The sequence below is a fragment of the Ranitomeya imitator genome, chromosome 1 (genome assembly GCF_032444005.1).
Source record: "Ranitomeya imitator isolate aRanImi1 chromosome 1, aRanImi1.pri, whole genome shotgun sequence".
Taxonomy (NCBI): Eukaryota; Metazoa; Chordata; class Amphibia; order Anura; family Dendrobatidae; genus Ranitomeya; species Ranitomeya imitator.
In genome coordinates, this window is record NC_091282.1 from 968,832,842 (window position 1) to 968,858,954 (window position 26,113).

General features: G+C 43.1%; 1 protein-coding gene across 1 annotated transcript in view; it reads left to right on the plus strand.

The window, feature by feature from the left end:
- ZGRF1 (zinc finger GRF-type containing 1) overlaps positions 1–26,113 on the plus strand; it is a 149,851-nt gene that overhangs the window by 99,213 nt on the left and 24,525 nt on the right. Inside the window, exons 14-20 of the mRNA XM_069743830.1 lie at positions 9,051–9,190; positions 9,533–9,679; positions 19,187–19,301; positions 19,780–20,027; positions 24,203–24,362; positions 25,239–25,316; positions 25,894–26,041. Coding sequence (XP_069599931.1) covers positions 9,051–9,190; positions 9,533–9,679; positions 19,187–19,301; positions 19,780–20,027; positions 24,203–24,362; positions 25,239–25,316; positions 25,894–26,041 — 1,036 coding nt within the window. The remainder of the gene's footprint in view (positions 1–9,050; positions 9,191–9,532; positions 9,680–19,186; positions 19,302–19,779; positions 20,028–24,202; positions 24,363–25,238; positions 25,317–25,893; positions 26,042–26,113) is intronic.

Here is a 26,113-nt window from a genome sequence, read left to right on the forward strand (position 1 = left end):
TAAATTTATATATTTTTTTGCATCAAATATAAAGGAAATGTATCATCTTTAACTTCAGGCCTGTAATAACAGTAATTTTGACCAAGGGTGCCCAAATATTTACATGTCACTATTTGTGGCATAGTGACTCATTTGGTCTATTTGCATTTACATACGTCCTATATAATGTCTTGTTTGCATACACTGATCCCTGAGTGTGCAGTATTCTAGTGTCATTTTCGGCACTTTATATAACTCAATTAGGCAGACACAACATTTTGTGGTAGTACATATTGTGGTAGATTGGCTCACTCTGCTGCAAATGGAGGTAGACACAGGTACACTGTCTCTTTTTAAATCTTCTGCTGCTGGTTTATTATACATGTGGCATAAACCAATGTGAAGTGAAAATAAACACGGCCTTTGGGACAAAACAAAATGGTATAAGGTCTCTGCAGCTGCAGGGATCTGCCCCCTCAGGATATAACAACCAGGTTCACTACAGTTTAACACAAAACCACTTCTCTGCCAGCTCCAGACCCACTGAACACTTAATGACTTAAAAGGCTGGCTATGTATATCCCAGACCACACCCTAGGGTGGAGATATCGAGAACAACCTCCCACCCACTCTGTGGTTGTTCTAAAAAAAAAAATCAGCTCTTTTTAAAAATGGCTGCTTAACCCCTCTCCACACTTAGTGTGCTGGAGCAAAACTTCTGGGTTTCAAATCACTGAAGCTAATAGCCTCAGTGAAGCATACCTCCCCTCCAGCACTTTGCCAGTGACTTTGTCACAATATATGCACTTTTTGCATGGCTGTTTGTGTGCATACATACTCTGTTTTATTGTGCACTGTTTAGTTTGTCGTGCCCATATGCACTTGTATTATACAAAGTACCAGCGTGTCACTTTTTGTATTGGTTTGCATGTGTGCATGCTCTGCTATTGTTATTTTCAGCTCTGGGAATTACTATGTATTACTAGCTTGTCGTATTTATTCACATTCACAATGCGCTCATCATTAGGAACCGAGTATCCCTTGGGTACATGCGCAGTGATACATGATCAAATTGCCCATACGTAGGCACCATCTTTTGTTTGGGTCTTCTATAGTAGCAAACATTCTTAATTTGGTTAAGTACCATTTCTTGCTTCTTATGTAATTTGCTTTCATCTGACTTTTGAAGGTCCTCATACAGGTATTTTGATTCTCGTGCGTTTACTGGTTTACTTTTTGACTGCGTAGAATATGTAAACGTATCAACCATCATTTTTAAAGGACTGCTCTTTGTTCCTCCCTTTAAAGTGAACCTGTCATCAGGATTTTGCTCAGTAAGCGGGCTTGTCAGGTTGGCGCTGTTATAATGATTAAAATGATGAGGTTGATGAAATCAGTCTTGTGGTGGTTGTTAAATCTGTATTTGTAGTTTTCAGTTAAATGAGATTCTCGTGCTTGGGGACGGCCTGTATTGCTCTGTTCACATACTCTGCCCCCTACTTTTCATAATGTGTATAATATTGCTGGTTTAGAAAAAAAAAATTACCATACATCCAGCAAAATGGCGGTGGTGCCTGCGCAGTTGCATCCATCGCATAATGCATATAATATTGTTGGCTTACAAAAAAAATTTAACTTCAGCAAAATGGTGGCGGCGCATGCTTAGAAGCATCTATCTCTTGCCGATATATGCTACTGCGCGCAAATGCCGTCGGCATTTTGCTGGAGGAAAGAAAATGTGCCTGCCGCAAAATGATGTCGGCGACGGCGCTTGCGCAGTAGCATCTATCGCTTGCTGGATGTAATTTTTTTTCTAATCCAGCAATATTATATCATAAACCCAGAACGATATAGGAGGAGCAATGCAATCAAATAATGATAGAATATATACATTTTCTTAAATATGCTAATAAAAATTATAATACAAAAAATGAAAAAAACAGGGTACTGTATTCCCTGTCACACATGTAACATGTAAACCGTGAAAGAATACTAGAACATCAGACCATCATATCCTAACTAGATAAATGCTTAAATAGCACCATGAACCTAAATATCAGCATGTGATCTTAAAATATACTCTAACTGGCCAATAAATATCAAATATTATTCGCCTCCTGACAAAACTGCAGAATAGAGATGAGCGGTGTTTGAGTTGAACTGTTAGCCAATCTCAAATTCGAGCTGCTTCGGGCGGTGTTCGAGTCATTCGACGAACCCGAACAATTTGCTTAAAATTCGGCTGTTCGAGTTTCTGTTCGATAACTGTTCGTTCAGCAAAAGCCTAACTTGATTTGCACGTTAAAACTGTTTATCATTGTTCATAGACTGTTTCAGTGTATAGTGGGTGGGCGGGGGATAGATCTGTGCTGAAAAAACGCCGGTCTCCATTTTTTTTTTTCCCCGCATTTACAGTGGGGCGGTGCAGTCTCTAAGCCTATCAGCAGTGCACACACACAGCAATGTGCATGTGATGCACACAAGCAAGGGCATGTGTCATTGGCTGTGTATGTCACATATCCTTGCCCTGTAAGAACCAGCCATTTGCCCTGTCGCCACCATTTTCTCACTGCTGCAGCTTACTGTTAGACGGCACCGCTGCTGTGGGCGCTATACAGACTAATAGTGTTTTTTTTTTTTTTTTTTAGCGAATTGTCAGAGAGATAGGTTTAGGGAATCGGGATGAGTCGGGACTAGTTGTAATATAAGCCCTTTCAGGGTAGGTTACAGCAGTTCATAGCACTGTTTGACAGGCAGGTCTGTGCCAGTGCTGTGCAAGTGTTTGTCACAGCATTTGGTGTAATCTAGCTCAGCCAATCCTTTTGGGATTGTCTGATAGTCATCTGAGTAGCCCGCCTGTGAAGCTAGCTACACCGCCTGTGTATCTCAATTTTTACTGCATCTAACCCAGTTAATAGTTTAGGGCCTTGGAGCAGTGTCTGCACGTCAGCATAGTAGCCCGCCTGGGAAACAAACTATACTGCCTGTGTATGTCTATTTTCACTGCATCTAACCCAGTTATTAGTTTTGGGCCTAGGAGCAGTGTCTGCACGTCAGCAGAGTAGCCCGCCTCTGTCTCTCAATTTTGACTGCATCTAATCCAGTTAATAGTTTTGGGCTTAGTACCACAGTTTGGCCACTCAGTTCTGCTCGGTTTTCATCCATCGGGTGTTGTGCCAACAAGTACAGATACAGAGTTGCCAATTAGTTAAGCACTAAAATGAGTGGCAAAAGGCCTGCTGATGGTGGAAAGGGGAATAGGCGTGTTGGAAAGGGGAAAAAAAGGTTGTGTCCATGGGCTAGGTGGTCAAGCAACAGTAACATCTGCAGAAGAAAGACCATCTTCCAGCCAAAGTAAGATGTCCACTTCTTTTCGTGGACAATCTGATATGATCCTTTTCTTACGACCATCGCTACAAGCATCGCCAAAAATTCCAGATGAGGCACAAAAACAGCAGGTGCTTGAACTGATATCAAGTGCTCGTTCAAGTGTGCTCTTTTCCATGTCAACTTCAACATCACAACTACTCCAGTCCTCAGAGTTGTCACCCCAATCGCACTTGCTTCCTCACAGCTCCCAAGTCTCCAGCTGCCCGTCTGAGCATGGGGTAACACACATGGTTGAGTCTGTAGAGCTGTTAACGCATACTATAGCCTGTGAATCAGAGATCTGCTCCAGAGCTTCTGTGAATCCAGACGAGGAAACGATCTGCACTGATGCCCAGAATCTTTGTGAGTCGGATCCAGGCCCAGATGAAGAAGGTTCTGAGCATAATGTAGACCCTCATTCCCAAACTGTAACTCCTGTTTGGTAGAGACCATGAGGAAGATGATGATGAGACTGAGATACTTGATTGGAACGAAAACTTGACTTTTCGGTCGGGGCAGGAAGAGGTTGGCTCTGAGGACGACGGGTGTGAGAACACACAAGATGATGACGAGGTTGTAGACCCCACTTACTGTCAACCCCCAGTCCACCAGTCCATGAGGTCAGCAGAGGAGGTGGAGGAGGATGCTAGTGACGAGTCTGACGATGAGGTAACGGTGTGCCTTCCTGGACAGAGACGGAGTACTGGAAGCACGTCAACAAGTGCATCCTCAACCCCAACTGTGCCTCACACCAGAAGTCGTGGTGGCTCTTCAGGTCGCACAGGTTCTAAGCCTTGCATAGCCTGGGCATTTTTTGACATCGCAAAGGATGACCCAAGTCATGTTGTCTAAGATTTGTCAACAAAATCTCAGTAGAGGCCAAAAAAATCACTAGCTTGAGTACTTCATGCATGAACCGTCACATGGATATGAATCACAAGTTGCAGTGGGAAGCTCACTGTGCTACAATGCGGCCTAGTGGGCCGGGTCAACCACCGTCTGCCCCATCAAGTGCATCTACGTCCTCTTCATCCTCTGACTGTGGGGACAGCAGTCGCACATGGTTTTGGATGCAGACCTTCCACCTCTTTACCCGCTACAGCCAGTGTGATTGGCAGGTGGAAACACCTGCTGGTGTTGAGCGCTCGCCGACATCGACACCACATTTTGATCAAGGGAACAGAACATCTCCGCCTGCACATTCCTCACAGACCAGCAGTTTGCCGGGGACACCCTACTTAAATCCATCTAAGGCTGGGTTCACATTGCATTAGTGGGTGTCCGCTGACGGAATCCGTTACATGGCGCAATTAACACTATGCAACGGAGCCGTTAGCGCACCCATTGACCGCAATGTATCTAACGCACCGCTAACATATGCCATTTTTGGCATACCTTAGCGATGTCCCGTTATTTTCTGATGGACCTCGAACGCTGCTTGCAGCGTTTTTGGGTCCGTTCTCACTAGCGCAGATCGGGCATCTGGGCTAGTGGGATTGCTAAACGCAATCCCTTTTTGTACATTGCTAAACGGATTGCACTAACGCAATGTGAACCTAGCCTAAGCACGGCAGCCAGCCCTCAGTCCCTCAGATGTGGACAAGTAAAAGACCATTTCCTCCTAGCCATGACAAAGCTAAGAGGTTGAATTTCTCCATCAGCAAGCTGTTGGCTACAGAAATGCTGCCTTTCCGCCTGGTGGACACAGAGGATTTTCGAGACTTTATGTCCGTCGCAGTGCCCCAGTACCAGATACCCAGTCGCCACTACTTCTCAAAGAAAGCTGTGCCTGCGCTACACCAGCATGTCGCACACAACATCACCGCTTCCTTGAGAAACTGTGTGTGTGACAGGGTGCCTTTCACCACAGACACTTGGACGAGTAGACATGGACAGGGGCGTTACATGTCGGTGACTGGACACTGGGTAACTACGGCGACATCAGGAGAAGGGGCTGCTGTCCAAGTCTTGCTGTCCCCACAAGTTGCTCATCGATCCTTTTGTATCTAGAAATTCCTCCACTGCTTCTGCCTCCTCAACCTCCTCTCGGTCCTCCACCTGCACCCAAAGCCTGTCTGGTAATGCCACCCGCGTTGTAACTGCGCAGAAGGAATCCTGCACACCTCCTCACTATGCTGTCACCAGGGCTCAACGGCATCAGGCAGTGTTTACATTGAAATGTCTGGGAAATGTGAGCCACACAGCAGAGGAGTTGTGGTCCGCTCTGGAGACTGAGTTCCATCAACGGTTGTCTCCACTCAACCTGCAGCCAGGGAAGGCTGTGTGCGACAATGCTGCAAACCTGGGTGCGGCCCTTCACCGGGGCAATGTCACACACGTGCCTTGTATGGCTCACGTTTTGAACCTGTTGTCCAGCAATTTTTATCCCACTATCCCAGGCTAGATGGGCTTCTGCAGAGGGCACGGTCGCTGTGTGCTCACTTCCGCCGTTCGCATCCCGCAGCTCGACGACTTGCATCTCTACAGAAATCGTTGGGCCTGCCAGTTCACCGGCTGAAATGCGATGTGCCCACACCGTGGAATTCAACTCTGCACATGTTGCAGCGACTGTGGCAGCACAGACGAGCCCTGGTGCAATACGTTATGACGTATAGCCTGGGCCAACAAGATCAAGAGGTGGGGCAAATCACGCTGCAGGAGTGGTCTCAGATCAGGGACCTATGCACCCTTCTGCACAGTTTTGAAATGGCAACGAAGATGTTTAGTGCTGACAATGCAATTATCAGCATGACCATTCCGGTAATTTACATGCTGGAGCACACCTTACACAGTGTTCGGAGTCAGGTGGTGGAACAAGAGGAGGAGGAACAGGAGGAGTCGTATGCGCAAGGGATCATATCTCCAAGGTCAAGAAGGTTGGCAGCACCAAGGCGGCTGGCATTGGAGACTGGGGGAGAGAGATTACCGAGGGTGCATGGTAGCAGCCAAACTGAGGAAGGTGCAGGAGGCGAGGAAGAAGTGGAGGACGAACTGGCGCTGGGCATGGAAGACTCATCAGATGAGGGAGACCTTGATCAAATTTCTGTTGTGCGAAGTTGGGGGGAGAGGGCAGACGAAGGAAGCATGATTCTAACCTCGTCACCACCAAGACAACAAGGACTTGGTCCTCCTAGATGCGCAAGACACATGAGTGCCTTCTTGCTGCACTACCTGCAACATGACCCTCAGATTGTCAGAATCCGAAGTAATGCTGACTACTGGGTTGCCAGCCACACTCTTAGATCCCCGGTACAAAAGCAAATTTGGCGAAATAATTCCTGCCATAGAAAGGGATTCACGCATGCAGGAGTATCAGCAGAGACTGTTAGATTCTGTAACATCTGCTTTTCCACAAAACACCAGTGGTGCACGAAGTGTATCTCTGAGTTCTAACTTGCCAACCGTGGGACTATCAAGTCATCACTCAAACCGTAACAGTAACATCGTATCTGGTGGTAACAGCAATTTTTTCCAATCGTTTCAAGATTCTAGAGAGGATGGTGCAAGTTAACATCGATGCCATGACTGTGGAACTGGACCCTTGCTCATTTTGGGCTTCCAATCTTGAAAAATGGCCTGAGCTCGCCACTCACGCCTTGGAGATCTTGTCGTGCCCCACAGCCAGCGTTCTCTCTGAACGTGTGTTCAGGGCTGCTGGTGGTGTGCTGACAGATAATCGCACACGGCTGTCCAGTGAGAATGTAGACAGACTAACATTCATAAAGATGAACAAATCCTGGATCCGCAGGGACTTTTCTACCCCTGTGTCATCTTGGGGAGACTAAAAGCTTGAAGATTTTTGAAAATCACCTCACCAACCGTTTAAAAAAAAACTCTGGCGCAATTTGATGCCACTTAAGTGGTGTCTGTGGCTGAATTTTTGGAAAAAATTGAGACTTTTATTTAGTCCCCTTGCTGAGTTTTACATGACGTTGCCATCATCAATTCCAGGTGGGTGGGGTCGTCTGCAGAGTTGTTTACTCATACTATGGCCTGGGATTCAGAGGTCTGCTCCAAAGCTTCAGTGTCTGCTAGTCAGCAGAGTAGCCCAGCCACCCACCACCTGTTTACCTAAGTACTATTTTTAACGGCATGTGGCCCAAGAAATCCTTTTGGCCTAGTAGAATTTTGTGCTATTCAGCACAGTACCCCACCCATGAAGCAAGCTACACCGCCTTCTTTCTTTCTCAATCTAACCCCTCGGCTCTGGGCTGTCCACTCTCTCTCCAGCTCTCTCCTTCTCACAGGTGGACTACCGTGTGTTTTCACACTGTGGCGAAGTCATAGAGGTAATGGATAATATGTGCCGCCTTACAAATGTCCATGACAACACATTCGAGGAAGCAACTAAGCGCCTCAAATAGTGAGCAGGATATGGAGCACCCCATGGGCAAACAGCGATCTATGTAGTATGCAGCCCAATGAGGACACTATTTGGAGGCACAGGTAGTAACCGGAACGCCCACTCAATGTCTGTTTTGGCTATTGGGGTGCCCCTTACCAACATCTTGACCCGCCTGATTGCCTCGTCAAAGGAGGTACAGTACATAGTACAACCTCCCTGTTCGAACTGAACCGAGCCTGAACACTAGGGAGGTGGCTCAACACTACTGCAGAAGCGGTGAAATGCGGTCACAGACCATATATCCCCTTCATCATGGCCACAGGTACGGTAATTGATCGTTGATTTAATGACATGATTGTATTTTGACTGTATGTGCCAGTTTATTGCCATCATCTAATCACTAGCACTATAGATATCTGTGCACATCTGTGAGCCAATACATCCACTTGTAAACAAATACAGTATATCGGTAATAATATTTGATATCTATTGTTCAGTTAGATTGCTGATCTTTAGGTTCATAGTGCTATTTAAGCATTTATCTTTTTAGGATATGATGATTTAATCTTCTAGTATTGTCACGGTTTACATGTTCCATGTATGACAGGGAATACAGTACCCCTGTTTTCTCACTTTCTGTATTAAAATTTTTATTAGCATATTTAATAAAATTAACATATTTTATCATTATTGATTGTGTTGCTCTTTTTTATATCGTTATGGGTTTATGATATGTACCGTAGGTCTGAAACGATCATATATATTTTGCATGAGGATTATTATTGGTTATATGCAACAATATTATATGCATTATGTAAAATAGGGGGCAGGTCGCTGAGGGATCAGTGTCCTGTCATAAGCCTAGAGGGATGCATATGTAAGCAAAGCACCACATAAAGACCGCCGCCAACAGGCCGCCCCTAAGCACGAGACACTAACTGAAAACTACAAATACAGATTAAACAACAACCATAAGACTGATTTCATCAACCCATGTATCATTTTAATCAGTATAACGGCGCCGACCTGACTGTGTCTGTAGTTTACTGAGCAGAGTCCTGCTGAGAGGTTCACTTTCAGCATTTGTTTGATTATTCATGTGACATTATCGGTGGGCCGCTAAGAAGTAGAGTTTTGATTTGGTTTCAAATGAATACGTACCGTTAGATTTTTCAGTAAAATATTGTTGTTCCAATTTGTGTCTGTTTTTTCTTTAATACAGCAAAAATTAATTGGGGAAAGGTAGAAAAATGTTAAATATAAATAAAAATGAATATAAATTTACATCACATTTTTTAAAACCAATTGCATTTTGTCCTGAATATCTCAACATATCTTCCTGCATATTCATTTACAGAAAAATATCGACCTTTACAAATAGGCAGTATGGTAAATTTGCAAAATTTGCCAGTGTCAATTCCGAATCTGGTGGTGAATTGAAAACAAAACTGTATCTGAAGTTAAATAGAAAGGATCATTCGTCTGCTTACAGTAAAGGTACGGTAATAAAGCGCAACTGCCTTATGACTGTGAAAAGGATTGAACTATTACATTTATTATTTTATAGTGGTACTTACAACATATATCGAGAAATAATAGTCCATAATAGGCAACATAGCTTTCCTTAGTATTGTAAAAGAAGTGAAATTGAGTAGATGGAAATATTCACTGTTCCGTATGAAGTGCTATTACATCCTTGGAGGTAACCTAAAACTGCAGTGATGTGACCTAAACAGCAGCCTGCCCATTAATTGTGTATAACTCCTTGTCATCTTCAAACGGAGTGGTTATAGATAACAGGACTTTTTTTTATAATCCCCTACTTTATCACTTTTTCAGATGATCTCTGGATTGTTTCAAGGACCCTGAACTTTGATCCACAGGAGACGTTTATTGCTTGCAGTGTTTTCTTTGGACCCTCGGCTAACAATGATATAGAGATTTTACCTTTGAAAGGATACAGTCCATCCAATTGGCCAATAAATAGTATGTGTATAGTACATTTGTACAGTGAAATATGAAGTTGAATCAAAAATGTCACATTTTCCTTGTGGACATTAAAGATCGTCCCATTATCACTAGAAGGGCTCATACCCATCAGCGTTAATAAAATCAGTTATTCCTGGAAAGTCGGACATGTCTTGCGAGTACAATGCGGTTTTTCTCACCTTGCATCCGCATGACATCCGTATGACCTGCATCTGCAATACAGCTACCAATACAAAGCTGACAATAACCCCAATACTATTACCCCACTTACCACCGCACCAGGGAAAGTGGCAAGAGTGAAGGCTAAACGCCAGAATTGGCTCATCTTGTGGATGCGCTATTTCTGGGGATGGCTGTGAGCTAATGTTATTAGTCTGTGATGAGGCCAGTATCCATGGCCCCTTCCTATTCTATTAATATCAGAATGCAGTTGTCTGCCTAGCCTTTGTTGGCTATTATTATAGGGAGGGACATCATTTTCTTGGGGGGTGGGGTCTCCCATTTTAATAACTAGTAAAGACTAACTGAAATGATGGTAACAAACTGCAAGCTTTCGAGACTACTCAGGCCCCTTCATCAGGCAGAAAAAAGAATGGATCTACCTGTGGCCAAACATTTTTGTATGCCTGATCACAGCACCATGGACCTGAAATTACTTGTATTGAAAGGTAACTTCAAATCTCAGAGAGAGAGGAGAATCTGGGAGTATTAACTTAAGGTACTGTCACACTAGACGATATCGCTAGCGATCCGTGACGTTGCAGCGTCCTCGCTAGCGATATCGTCCAGTGTGACAGGCAGCAGCGATCAGGCCCCTGCTGGGAGATCGCTGGTCGGGGAAGAAAGTCCAGAACTTTTTCGTCGCTGGACTCCCCGTAGACATCGCTGAATCGGTGTGTGTGACACCGATTCAGCGATGTCTTCACTGGTAACCAGGGTAAACATCGGGTAACTAAGCGCAGGGCCGCGCTTAGTAACCCGCTGTTTACCCTGGTTACCAGCGTAAAAAAACAAACAGTACATACTTACGTTCAGCTGTCTGTCCCTTGCCGTCTGGTTCCTGCACTGACTGCTGGCCGTAAAGTGAAAGCAGAGCACAGCCACAGCGGTGAGTCACCGCTGTGTGACTCACCGCTGTGCTTTCACTTTCACTTTACGGCCAGCAGTCAGTGCAGGAACCAGACGGCAAGGGACAGACAGCTGAATGTAAGTATGTACTGTTTGTTTTTTTTACGCTGGTAACCAGGGTAAACATCGGGTTACTAAGCGCGGCCCTGCGCTTAGTTACCCGATGTTTACCCTGGTTACCGGGGACCTCGGGATCGTTGGTCGCTGGAGAGCTGTCTGTGTGACAGCTCTCCAGCGACCAAACAGCGACGCTGCAGCGACCCGGATCGTTGTCGGTATCGCTGCAGCGTCGCTAAGTGTGACGGTACCTTTAGGACAACCTTTGACACACTTGGTGCAGGATTGAATGTTTGCATTGATTTAGATCTTCTTAAATCAATTAAGTAATTTGCTCTTCAGATCTTATGGGGGCTTCATACTACAGAACCAGACCCCAATCAGAGGACAATAAACATTCACTCCTTATCTATGAACTGTTCCAATATTTATGGACACAACTGTTTATCACTCTCCCATAATGACAGTTCTGTGCTGTGTTGTGTATAAATATGTGATTCTTCAAATGTTGGTAATAGGGAGACCGATCAGAAGAGAGTTGCAGTAGTCTAGACGAGAAAGAATAAGAGCGACAGTAAGGGTCTTGGCAGTTTCAAAGGTGAGAAAAGGTCGGATTCTGGAGATGTTTATAAGATGCAGGTGACAAGAGCGAGTGAGTGATCGGATATAGGGAGAAAAGGAAAGTTTGGTGTCGAATAGGACCCCAAGACAGCGGGCATGCTGCTTGGGAGTTATGGTTGAACCCTCCTGGGTTAGTAGAAGGGTGAAACACAAGAAGTTTTGTTTTGGAGAGATTTAGTTTCAGATAGAGGGAGGACATGATGTTAGAGACAGCAGACAGACAATCCTTGGTATTTTGAATTAGGGTAGGGGTGATGTCAGGGGAAGAAGTGTATAATTGGGTGTCGTCAGCATAGAGATGATACTGGAACCCAAATCTGCTGATTTTGTCCAATAGGAGCACTGTATAGAGAGAAGAGGAGGGGGCCTAGGACTGAGCCCTGTGGAACCCCGATAGTAAGGGGAGAAGGAGAGGAAAAGGAGCCAGCAAAAGATACAGTGAAGGAGCGGTCAGAGAGGTCGGAGGAGAACCAGGAGAGGCCTGTGTCCTTGACCTATACAGCGGAGCATAGTGAGGAGGAGCTGGTGATCCACAGTGTCAGATGTGGCAGAGAGATCCAGGAAAATCAGCAGGGAGCAATGACCTTTGGATTTAGCTGTTAGTAGATCATTAGAGACTTTAGTGAGGGCAGTTTCAGTGGAGTGTAAGGGTACCGTCACACAGTGGCATTTTGATCGCTACGACGGCACGATCCGTGACGCTCCAGCATCGTAACAATATCGCTCCAGCGTCGTAGACTGCTGTCACACTTTGCAATGTACGACGCTGGAGCGATAATTTCATGACGTATGTGCGATGTAGAAGCCGTTGGTTACTATGCGCACATCGTATACAATATCGTGCACACCTTTGTTACACCATGCGATCATGCCGCCACAGCGGGACACTAGACGACGAAAGAAAGTTTCAAACGATCTGCTACGACGTACGATTCTCAGCGGGGTCCCTGATCGCAGGAGCGTGTCAGACACTGCGAGATCGTAACTATATCGCTGGAACGTCACAAATCATGCCGTCGTAGCGATCCAAATGCCACTGTGTGACGGTACCCTTAAGAGCGGAAACCAGATTGTAAGGGGTCGAGAAGTTATCCAAGAGATAGCGGATTAGACTGGAGTGGACCAAGCGTTCCAGGAGTTTAGAGATGAAGGAAAGGTTAGAGACAGGTCTGTAGTTAGCAGTGCAGTTCTGGTCCAGGGTTGGCTTTTTAAGTAAAGGGGTTATGATTGCATTTTTAAATGAGGAGGTAATAATACCTGAAGAAAGAGAGAGGTTAAATATTTTAGTCAGGTGAGTGGTGACCACTGGTGAGAGAGACTGCAGGAGATGTGAAGGAATGGGGTCACTGTTGCAGGTTGTAGGCTGAGCAGAAGCGAGGAGCTTGGAAACTACTTCTGAAACAGGCTCAAAGATGTCTAGTGAGCTTGAGGTGCGGCAGGGAAGGGGATCCAGGCAGTGATTAGATTGGGCTGAGATATCCTGATGGATGTGGTTGATTTTTTTTTTCTAGGAAGTGGCCAGATCCTCACCGCTGAGGTTGGTGATGGGAACCTGTACTTTAGGTTTCAGGAGGGATTTTAAGGTTTCAAAAAGTCGTTTTGGGTTGTTGGATAGTGAGGTGGTGAAGTAGGAGTAGGATTGTTTGGCCAGATGAAGGGCAGAATTATAGGTTTTGAGCATGAACTTATAGTGGATGAAGTCTTCTGCTAAGAGAGATTTTCTCCACTGCACACCTTGAGCAACGCTGAAGAAAGCATGTTTGCATAGTGTGCCAGGGCTGTCGTTGTCTGTGTCGGGTCTTTCTGCGTGTAGAAGGTGCTGCTTCATCTAGGGCATACTTCAGTGTATTATTGAAGTGTGACAATGCTAAATCTGGACGGGAGAGGGAGGAGATGGGGCTAAAGATGTGTGGAGGTTGTCCATAGGCTGCTGGGTATTAATGGTACGTATATTCCGATAAGTGTGGTAAGTGGGGGTGTCCCGAGTGAGGAGACAATTCTTGACAGAGAAGGAAGGAAGGTTGTGGTCCGAGAGCGGGAGAGGAGAGTTAGTAAAGTCGTGCAGCGAGCCGGGACAGTAGAAAACCAGGTCCAGAGTATTCCCGTCCTCATGCGTAGGAGAATTAGCAAACTGTGAGAGGCCGAATGAAGAAGTTAGAAAGAAGATGAGAGGCAGATTTGGAGAGGGGATCATTGATGGGGATGTTAGTCTCCCATGATGAGCGCGGGGATGTCACAGGATAGAAAGTGAGTAAGCCAGTTGGCAAAGTGGTCTAGAAACTGGCGGGAGGAGCCTGGAGGGCAATAAACAACCTCCACTCGCAAGAAGGGCTTAGTCTAGCGGCGTGGACTTCAAAGGAAGGAAATGTAAGTGAGGGAACCAGGGGATCACCTCGAAAGCACATTGTGATGAAAGGAGCAAACCAACACCTCCACCCTGTCTGTTCTCAGGTCTGTTGGTATGTGAAAATTTTAGCCCACCAAACGAGAGAGCGGCAGCAGCGGCGCTGTTTGAATACTGGATCCAGGTTTCTGTAATAGCCAAAAGGTTAAGGGAATTGGAGAGGAAAAAATCGTTAATGTAAGTTAGCTTGTTACACACAGACCGTGCATTCCAGAGACCACAGTGGAAAGCGATAGGAGACGGCATACACTGAATGTTAATAAGATTAGCAGGATGAACCTTCCCAGGAGTGGCAGCTTCTGGAGACACGCTCCCGTAATTTAAGCGGGCTCTCATCGCTACAGAAATGCCAAACGTGTACACTGAATGTCATTTAGGCAAACTATGAGGCTCGGAAAGGAAGGGGGCATTTGGATTTGGGAATGCAGAGTTCGTTGGATTTCTTTTGGGGGACGAGGAGCCATAGCGCTTTATCATAGCCTTTGTACTACATGGAAGTCCCCTATATTTCTGTTAACAGGACGGACCTGAGTGTCGACTTCCTTTTTTGGTGAATTGAGTTGAAGCTCTTATTGGGAACATTTTATATAATGTTTGGGATCACATTTATCCTGTGCTCTAAGCTGAGCACTTCTACCAGAGTTTCCATCTAAATGGCGTGATTCAGATGACACGCCTGATGGGTTCTTTAACTATAAGGCAGCAGAGTTACTATAAATCTGTGTCCTTCTTTTCAGAAGTGCACAAAACTCTGGCGGACCGCGCTTTTATGCACGCCTAAAAAAACAGACACCGCTGCATCATAGGCCGGACGGCATTCACAGTGTGTCTCAATCTGCCTCATCTTCCTCCAGAGTTTGTCAGAATTGCATATTTCAGAGATTTACATGGAAATCCGGTGTAACCGCATAGCGCAGGAAAAATGTGAGCCAAGCCTTACTGCGAACTTTGAGAGGCGGAACTAAAAAATTAACAGCAGTTGAAGAACTGAAGATGTTTTATTTTTCATCTCCTTACTTGACAGCGATAATTTTTTTTATATTTCAGCCGATGGTCATGTGTGGGATTGGTTTTTGCAGGACGAGTTGACATTTTTATTAGTACCATTTTCAGGCACATGACCTTTTTTGATAGCTTTCTATTCCTATTTTTGGGAGGCAGAATGAACAAAAACCAGCAATTCAGGAATTTGTATTTTTTTTTTTTTTTAAGCCATTCACAATATAAAAGTTATCTGACAACTTTATTCTTCGGATCAGTACAATTACAGTGATACCACATTGATAGGCTGCTCAAAAAAATTAAGGGAACGCTTAAACACAATGTAAGTCAGTTACACTTCCGTGAAATCAACCTGTCCAGTTATGAAGCAACACTGATTGTGAATCAATTTTTCCTACTGTTGTACAAATGGAACAAACCGGTAGAAATTATAGGCAATTAGCAAGACAACCCCTATGAAAGAGTGTTTCTGAAGATGGTGGCCACAGACCATTTCTCATCCTTTTTGACTATTGTTTTGCTCACTTTTGCATTTTGTCATTGCTCTCACCCCTAGAGGTACAGTAGCATGAGGTGGTCTGTACAACCTGCAGAATTTGCTCAGGTAGTGCAGCTCATCCAGGATGGCACATGAATGCGAGCTGTAGCAAGAAGGGTAGCTGTGTCTGTCAGCACAGTGTCCAAAGCCTGGAGCAGATACGGTACCAGGAGACAGGCCAGTACACCAGGAGATGTGGAGGGTGCCTTAGGATAGCAGCAACTCAGCAGCAGGACCACTACCTTCCTCTTTGTGCAAGAAGGAACAGGAGGTGCAGTACCAGAGCCCTGCAAAATCACCTCCAGCAGACCACAAACATCCATGTGTCTGCTCAAACTGTCCGAAATGGACTCCACGAGGGTGGTATTAGGGCTCGACGTCCGCAAGTGGGAGTTGTGCTTACAGCCCAACACCGTACAGGTGATTGTCAGTTGCCACAGAACACCAAGATTGTCAGATTTGACATTGGTGCCCAGTTCTCTTCATGGATGACAGCAGGTTCAAACTGAGAACAAATTACAGACGTGACAGAGTCTGGGGACGCCACGGAGAAAGTTCTACCTGCAACATCCTCCAGCAAGACTGGTTTGGCAGTCGATCGGTATTGGTGTGGGTAGGCATTTATTCGGAGGGCCACACAGCCCTCCATGTGCTAGCAAGAGGTACCATGACTGCCATTAGATACCGGGATGAGATCCTCAGACCCATTGTGAGACCATACGCATGTACATTGGGCCCTAGGTTCCTTCTGATGCATGACAGTGCCAAGGATCATGGGGCTGAAGTGTTTCAGCAGTTCCTACATGATAAAGGCATTGATGCTATGGACTGGCCTCCCGTTCCCCAGATCTTAATCAAATCGAGCACATCTGGGACATCATGTCTCGTTCCATCTACCAACAGACTGTTCAGGAGTTGACTGATGCCTTAATCCATGTGTGGGAGGAGATCCCTCAGGAAAACATCAGCCATCTCATCAGGAGCATGCCCAAGCGTTGTAGGGAGGTCATACAGGCACTTGAAGGCCACACACTACTAAGCATTATTTCCTTGTCTTAAAGGGACACTGTCACCTGAATTTGGAGGGAACAATCTTCAGCCATAGAGGCGGGGTTTTCGGGTGTTTGATTCACCCTTTCCTTACCCGCTGGCTGCAATATTGGATTGAAGTTCATTCTCTGTCCTCCATAGTACACGCCTGCGCAAGGCAAGATTGCCTTGTGCAGGCGTGTACTATGGAGGACAGAGAATGAACTTCAATCCAATATTGCAGCCAGCATGCAGCCAGCGGGTAAGGAAAGGGTGGATCAAACACCCGAAAACCCCGCCTCTATGGCTGAAGATTGTTCCCTCCAAATTCAGGTGACAGTGTCCCTTTAAGGCATTTCCACTGAAGTTGGATCAGCCTGTAATTTGATTTTCCACTTTGATGAACAGTATCATTCCAAATCCAGACCTCCATGGGATATTAATTCTGATTTACATTGATCATTTTTATGTTTTATTGTTCTCAAAGAATTTATAGATTGCCATTTCTACACAATAAAAAAAAATATTTTATAGGAAATATAAATATAAATATATATATATATATATATATATATATATATATATATATATATATATATATATATATATATATATATATATAATTTTTTTTTTTTTTTTTTTTGCATCGCTTTAATCTGAGACCTATAACTTTTTTTTTTTATTTCTCTACTGATGGAGCTGTATGGTGGCTTGGTTTTTTTTTTTTTTCAGGAAAAGATGACTTTTTCTTTGATACCTTTTTTTATTTTCATAGGATCTTTTTGATCGCGTTTTACTACAATTTTTGTTCAGCAGTATGATGAAAAAGCATTTTTTTTTTTTTTTACGGCGTTCACTGAAGGGGTTTAATACTGTGACAGTTTTATAAGTCCAGACATTCCGGACCTGGCGATACCAAATATGTATACCGTATATATATTTTTTTCATTTATTTATTTATTTTTTTACAGAAATATTCCTATTTATTGGTATAATATTTTACTGTTTTTTGATTATTTTATTTAAAAAAAATATAATTTTACAGTTTTCTTTAAGTTTTTTATATTTCTTTTTTACTTAAGGTACCGTTACACTAAACGACTTACCAACGATCACGACCAGCGATACGACCTGGCCGTGATCGTTGGTAAGTCGTTGTGTGGTCGCTGGGGAGCTGTCGCACAGATAGCTCTCTCCAGCGACCAACGATCCGGGGAACGACTTCGGCATCGTTGAAACTGTCTTCAACGATGCCGAAGTCCCCGGGTAACCATCGGGTTACTAAGTGCAGGGCCGCGCTTAGTAACCCGATATTTACCCTGGTTACAAGTGAACACATCGCTGGATCGGCGTCACACGCGCCGATTCAGCGATGACAGCGGGTGATCAGCGACCAAAAAAAGGTCCTGATCATTCCCTAACGACCAACGATCTCCCAGCAGGGGCCTAATCGTTGGTCGCTGTCACACATAACGAGATCGTTAGCGGGATCGTTGCTACGTCACAAAAAGCCTGACGTTGCAACGATATCGTTAACAAAATTGTTGTGTGAAGGTACCTTAAGTCCCTCTATGGGACTTTAATTTGTATTTGTCTGATCGCTGGCATAATGCATTTAAATGCAATATACCTGTCAGTTCTGCACTAACAGAAGCCTTCTAATCTAAACCATCCTTTGAGCATGGTCCAACATGGCCAGTGTAGCTGGCAGACTCTTACGTTGTCATGACCATTGCAATGGTCCTGTGCCTACATGATTGCTATGACATAAATTTACATCATTTTGCAGGAACCCCTTCACAACCATGACGTAAACTTACGTTAAATGTTGTGACTGGGTATTAAGCTATTGACATAGGAGCTGGAATAATGCATTTTTTTTATGTACAAGTACAAATTGAAGCCATAGGAGAAATAGCAGATGTGATTTATGTCTTATCACCTTTTGGAAGTTTATTTATCATGGCACTCATTTGGTACATACCATCCAAAGAGAAAGATGCTGCCTTAAAGGGAATGTGTCAGAAGGCTTCCACTACCTCATCTGAGAGCAGCATGATGTTCGCAAATAGACAATGAAGGGAACAATGTATCACTTATTTTACTGGGTGCAGTGATAATGACAAAATCAGAGTTCTTAGATTTAGCAGTGTAGCAGAGCTGAGAACGCTAACCCTGCCCACAACTACTATGTCTATAGACAGTGAGTTGTTTATCACAGGAGGGGGCGGAGTCAGACTTGCATGTACGCATTCCTGTATTCTGGACAATGATAATCATTAGGTGATGAAACCTTCATTGCAGATAAACACCATCACACATCCTGACATGTGACACAGTTGGATTCTGATTTTTAACCGCTGCCTCAAGCTGTCCTCAGATTGCATAGCAAAAACTTGCTGACCAATTCCATTTAAAGGGGCGGCGCTGTTTAAAAATCCTAATGATGTTTACCGGTTAGGGAATAATAAGTTTATAGGAGAAGGGGGAGGTCCCCTGTTTATAATCCTCATCTATTGGCTAAAGTTACTAGTACTTACAGAGAGCGTCTCTCCCTCTATAGTCCTGTGTGACACAGACAACCTATTGAATTGGAAGGGCACTGTGTAATGTTTTGTTTTTCCTGTGGTGGCGCTGAAGGGAAATGACACTCACTGTCAGGGACACATCTAACAAATATGGGTTGTCCAATGACGGCCCTTTTTAAGTGCTGTTTCTTTTCCAGTGGTTGTCCACGCATTACTGGTTTGTAATGCAAGTACTGAACTGACATGTTTGAGAAATCTAGAGGAGCACTTTAACCCGTCCTCTCTGCCGATTATGCCTCATCTCCTCATGATGTAAGTAAAGCGACTATCCCCACGCGGTAAGAAGAGTTTTAACGTCACTACATACAAGGCTGCCTTCACACATCTGGGGTAACAGGCCGTGGGGATTTGTTAAACACGGATGCAAATCAGAAGACTTCGTGTCTGATGGATTTTTTCTTCGTGATAAATTTGATGTGACCTTCAACATGTCTTTTTATTGGATTGGGGACAAATATAACTTTTCAATGAAGAAAAAAAAAATGATGAGAAAAACTGAATCAACTATGATAACACCTGAAAATAAAGGTCTGCTCCTCATTGATGTGTGAAGGCCTTTGTAAAATACCGGTTTCTATTATGGCCCCTAGTGATATATACCGTAACACTATTCTTGGTCTGGATTGTAACAGACCTGCCAATCACACTAAATTGTGTACAACCGCATTACTGGCACAGCTAGAGTACAGGACAAGAAATCGCTATATGATGTCTCTCTCCCTGGTTTCAGGTCTTCTGAATATGAGAAACCAACACAAATTCCTAGAGGGAAATTCAACCCACCTGCAGTCACTGCTAAAGTCCCCAGCAAATGTATTATTGCAGATCATACTTTGGTGCTGAATGTAGCAAGGGAGATGATCACACAGTTTTCATTGAATGAGGACCAAGCCAGAGCAATGCTGCAAATAGCACATATGATGGCTATCTCTGAAGAATTCCAGGGTTCCAGGCCTGCCCCCATCACAATCATTCATGGTAAGAGGAAAATTACCGTAGTATTCTGTTCAGTCACTCTTTATTGTAAGAAAGATACAAACCGTATACATCAATCGGAATATATCGAGGGAAGTAATTACCAGAAAGTAGCCTTTTGTTTCATATATTTTTTGTTTTTTAAATTGTCATTAGGGTTTCTTTATATTCTTGCAGTTTTCATACTAGTCACTGGGGCTTTTTTAGACTCCTCTTTCATGAAGAATTTTCAGCAGACTCCTTATCAGAGGCAGGATTGCAATGACCGGTAACACCTCCCAATACCGCTAATAACACAGGATCCACCAATAATGATAGGCATTGTCACACTTGACCCTGCTCAATGTACAATGTTTCCTGTACAATGTACAATGCTCAATGTTTCCTGTACAATGACCTTTGCAAATGCTCATAATAAAAAAAATATGAATAAGGTCTGGATATCACCATTGTGGTTATGTACATTTGTTGTTTCCTAAATAAAAGAAGTTGGAATCTTAAATAGCCTCAGTGTGCAGTGTAAAAATTGCAAGATTTCTATTTATCTTTGATACAGATTGTGATATGTAAAAATAAAAATAACCCCCCAAAAAATGCATTTAACACAAAACACAATACAATTATAGCATAAAATAGTTTGAAATGTCAGACCTTTTGCGCAGCTTGTTGATATTCAAACATGTTAGCAACCGTTTGCATTTTTACTGCAATTTTTGACAACCTTTTGAAAAAGTGGCAGAGGTTAGTTTGGAAGGACATGGGTGGCCAGAGCTAAGAAATTGATTATTCTAGATGAAGATAAATTTCACCTTTCAGCATGACAGTGACTCTAGGCATACCTTCAAATCAACCCCAAAAAATGGTTTAGCCAGAAGATGATCAACGATATGGCATGGCCCAGTCAAAGCCCAGACCTGAATTCACTTGAAAATGTGTGGGTGACCTAAAGAGGGCGCTGTACACAGGAGATGCCCTCACAATCTAGCAGATTTGGAGCACAACTGCAAGGAAGAGGTGATGTAGATTGCCAGTTCTAGATGTGCATGATTATTATATTTCTGCAACCACATTATTTAAGTTCTGTATCTTTATTTTCCCACCTGAAAAGATTTAAGTTTATTTTTCAATTGATTTATACAGATTACAGATGACCTTAAAGGTGGGAATAGTCCTGAAATGATTCTTCTTGATAAGTTTTATTTTTTCATACGGCACAAATCAGGCATTTTAATAGGGGTGTGAAGACTTTTTATATCCACTGTATCTATATGATGCTATTATGAGCACGGTAGGTGTTGTAAACTAATTTCTAAGTATATATTTAAAAAAAAAAAAATGTTATAGAACTGTAAATAGCAATCTAATGGTTGCAATTGCTTCATTAGCAGTACAAAGGGTCCAATGTATCGGAGCACTCAGTTTTACAAAAATGGGATGACATTTGCTGTTTTTGAGAAGTGGTAGGGGCTTAGCAGAAGGGGTCTGGCCCAACAGATTTACCACATAAGTGGTATAAATTATAGCAGAATTTTACATTTCTGGCAGTGATGCACTAGTTTAAAGATGTGCCAATATCATTAACCGTGCACAATCTTAATGAGTCTTGTGCATCTTACTCCAGCGCTTCCTGGATCAAGACTGGCGTAGAGTCCTCCATAGTCTTAGATCAGGTTTTCTCATACTGCCTTCTGGTGACTCCATGGCTTCCACCGAGGATTCTCAATATCTCTGTAAGACACAAATGTTGTGGAGGAGGTACGGGAGAACTTAAACAATCATGGCAGTTGTTACCCTGTAGGCAGACTTTCCCTGTGTGAGATGTGCTTCTTCTTTATTATTATGCTGGCTCCATATAATACTATATATTTCATTTTATAACACACTGGAAAAGTCTTAAATGTATTTAAAAATACAAATCTCTCTAAAACAAAAAAAATACGTTTCAGATAGTCTTGGTCGCCGGACGCTGTTTATTATTTAAAAAAAAACAAAAAACTAATAGCCCTTTTACTAATTGTCCCCGGTCCAGTGCTGAATCTCCACTAATGTTCCCAGTGTCTGGTATTGGTGGCTGCGCCGATGTCACGTCTACGGTGCAGCAGACAATCATTGAGCTCAGTGGTTCTGCCTTTGTAGACAGACCCCCCTCTCACAGCCACTTACCTCACTGATTGGCTGCAGCACTTTCAACATGTCAGTGTCGTAGCCAATACAGGACATCGGGTGCTGGACCCGGGGACGGTGAATTTTGTTTCTTTTATTTGTATAACAAACTGCATCAGGGGACCAAGATTATCTGAATGGTGACAACCCCTTTATTTCTGTCTGTGATGCAGTGCTGTGTATATGTGTGTATACACAGTACAGACCAAAAGTTTGGACACGCCTCATTTAAAGATTTTTCTGTATTTTCATGACTATGAAACTTGTACATTCACACTGAAGGCATCAAAACTATGAATTAACACATGTGGAATTATATACTTAGCAAAGAAGTGTGAAACAACTGCAATTAAGTCTTATATTCTAGGTTCTTCAAAGTAGCCACCTTTTTGCTTTGATGACTGCTTTGCACACTCTTGGCATTCTCTTTATGAGCTTCAAGAGGTAGTCACCGGTAATGGTTTTCACTTCACAGGTGTGCCCTGTCAGGTTTAATAAGTGGGATTTCTTGCCTTATAATTGGGGTTGGGACCATCGGTTGTATTGTGCAGAAGTCTGGTGGATACACAGCTGATAGTCCTGCTGAATAGACTGTTAGCTGCTTTTTTCTTGCCATAATACAAATTCTAAGTAAAGAAAAACGAGTGGCCATCATTACTTTAAGAAATGAAGGTCAGTCAGTCTGATAAATTGGGAAAGCTTTGAAAGTGTCCCCAAGTGCAGTGGCAAAAACCATCAAGGGCTACAAAGAAACTGGCTCACATGACGACCGCCCCAGGAAAGGAAGACCAAGAGTCACCTCTGCTTCTGATAAGTTTATCTGAGTCACCAGCCTCAGAAGTCGCAGGTTAACAGCAGCTCAGATTAGAGACCAGGTCAATGTCACAGAGTTCTAGCAGCAGACACATCTCTACAACAACTGTTAAGAGGAGACTTCGTGCCGCAGGCCTTCATGGTAAAATAGCTGCTAGGAAACCACTGCTAAGGACAGGCAACAAGCAGAAGAGACTTGTTTGGGCTAAAGAACACAAGGAATGGACATTAGACCAGTGGAAATCTGTGCTTTGGTCTGATGAGCCCAAATTTGAGATCTAACCTTGAGATCTGTCTTTGTGCGATGCAGAAAAGGATGGACGCTAGATGCCTGCTTCCCACCATGAAGCATGGAGGAGGAGGTGTGATGGTGTGGGGGTGCTTTGCTGGTGACAATGTTGGGGATTTATTCAAAATTGAAGGCATACTGAACCAGCATGGCTACCACAGCATCTTGCAGCGGCATGCTATTCCATCTGATTTGCGTTTAGTTGGACCATCATTTTTTTTTTCAATAGGACAATGATTTCAAACACACCTGCAGGCTGTGTAAGGGCTATTTGACCAAGAAGGAGAGTGATGGGGTGCTACGCCAGATGACCTGGCCTCCACAGTCACCAGACCTGAACCCAATCTCAATGGTTTGGGGTGAGCTGGACTGCAGAGTGAAGGCAAAAGGGCCAACAAGTACTAAGCATCTCTGGGAACTCCTTCAAGGTTGTTGACTACCTTTTGAAGCTCATCAAGAGAATGCCAAGAGTGTGCAAAGCAGTCATCAAAGCAAAAGGTGGCTGCTTTGAAGAACCTAGAATATAAGACATATTTTCAGTTGTTTCACACTTTTTTTATTAAGTATATAATTCCGCATGTGTTAATTCATAGTTTTGATGCCTTCAGTGTGAATGTACAATTTTTATAGTCCTGAAACTACAGAAAAATCTTTAAATGAGGTGTGTCCAAACTTTTGGTCTGTACTGTGTATATGTATATATGTATGTGTGTGTGTCAGGGTGGTCATTTGGGTGCCGCTGGTGTCAATCGTGCAACAGATCTGTCACAATTCTGTTTATCTGCTTCTAGAACAGAGAAGCCAAATCCAGAACCAGATCGCCTTTACCTGAATCACTTCCGTGCGATGGAACAGTAAACATCATCTATACATGTTTATCGTAATATAAAGTCTTATACTTTTGATATTCCAGGCGTTTTTGGAGCTGGTAAAAGTTACTTGCTTGCCGTGGTCGTTTTGTTCTTAGTTCATCTTTTTGAGACCCACAATCCTCCTGAAGAACACGGCTCAGTCCATTGGAAATTGCTCATCTCCTCATCCACAAATGTAGCAGTTGATCGCGTTCTTCTGGGGTATGTAACATTTGTGCGTTGTACTACACAGACACATTATTATTTAGACACATCCTCCCTTTTGACAAAACATTTCTTTTAATGGTAATAGTGGATGCCTGAGTCTGATTATGGTTAGCTTGTGTTCAGTTCAATAATAGTAAAATACACATCACGGCATGATATCATGAATGCATGACTATTATCAGCAAAACCACAAATCTCCAATCATTTCTCACAGAAATATATATATGAGAGAGATAGAGAAAGATGATATATATATATATGGCACTAGGCATAGCAGCACAGAGAAAAAGCGTGTTCACTATTTAAAAAAATCCTTCTTGGGAGATATATATATATATATATCTCCCAAGAAGGATTTTTTTTTTAAATAGTGAACACGCTTTTTCTCTGTGCTGCTATGCCTAGTGCCATGCTATTTTAGCACTTACTAAATGAACAAAAATATTTTGAACTCATCCCGACGCTGGAACGTATTCTTCTTTTTTGTTATCACCAATATATTCTACAGCACTTATGACTCTCCAGCCTACCCAGCGAGCAAAATCCAGAATCAGGAGCTGTCCATCTAAATCGGAAAGCCACTATAGATGGTTATAGTCACAGTTTTTCGCCTATATACCCGCTGGAGAGGTTTCTGTTTTTTTTAGATGGGACAACATAAGAATATGGTATGGTGGATCAGAATCGGACACACGGAGTTGCCAGATGCCACACCATAGTTTATCCCGCAGGACTGGGAACACTATATGTTTTATGCTTCGCATTCTTAATCTGTTTACAATGGTTCTGTGAGAAATGATTGGAGATTTGTGGTTTTGCTGAATATATATATATATATATATATTCCACACTGTTTTATGTTTTTTACAGATTACTAAATCTCGGGTTTGACCAGTTTATTAGAGTTGGAAGTATAAGAAAAATTGCAAAACCCATCCTACCGCACAGGTGAGCTGTAGCCTTTGGGCAATGCTATTAATGGTTGCCATAATATTTGCCATTTTGCCAATTTAAAGGGGCTGTCCACTACCTGTACCAACCCCTTTTTAAATACACTGCTCCCCATTGATTTATTTTTTTTTAGCTATATTTTTCAATCTAATCGCCTCTAGCACCGGTGCTATTCCAGGAATGTTGAAGTTTTCGTGGCATTGATGTCATGTGAGCCCTGTAACCAATCAGTAGCCGCTACTCTCAGAAATAAGAGCGAAGCAACGCAATAGCCAATAATTGGCTGCAGGGCTTACGTGGCATAACAATACCTGGTGAGCTCTGACAGACCGGGTACTGGCATTGCTGAAACGGAAGACGGTGCAGGCGGTTTTTTGTTTTTTTTGTTTTGCATTTTTAAGGGGGACTACTTTATCCAGGTAGTGGATAACCCTCTTTAATTTCTAGAACAGTTAACTATAGCAAAAACATATCTGTAAAAATGCCACAATACACTCAAACTGTATTTTTAGAAAATGACAAGGATGCACCATATATTTTGATGCCATTTTATTTTACATTTTCCTCTATGAAGCTTACACGCTGGGTCTGAGAATGAAAGTGAACAACTTAAGGAACTCCAGGCACTATTAAAGGAAGACTTAACCTCTGGAGAAAAGGCATATGTTCGAAAAAGCATTGAGCTGCATAAACTGGGCACTAATAAGTCTATGCTGAGACAAGTATGTGTTATTCCCTGAGCGTGTTTGGTATTCATTACAAATTGCATTTATTCTTCACTTGCTTTTCAAATC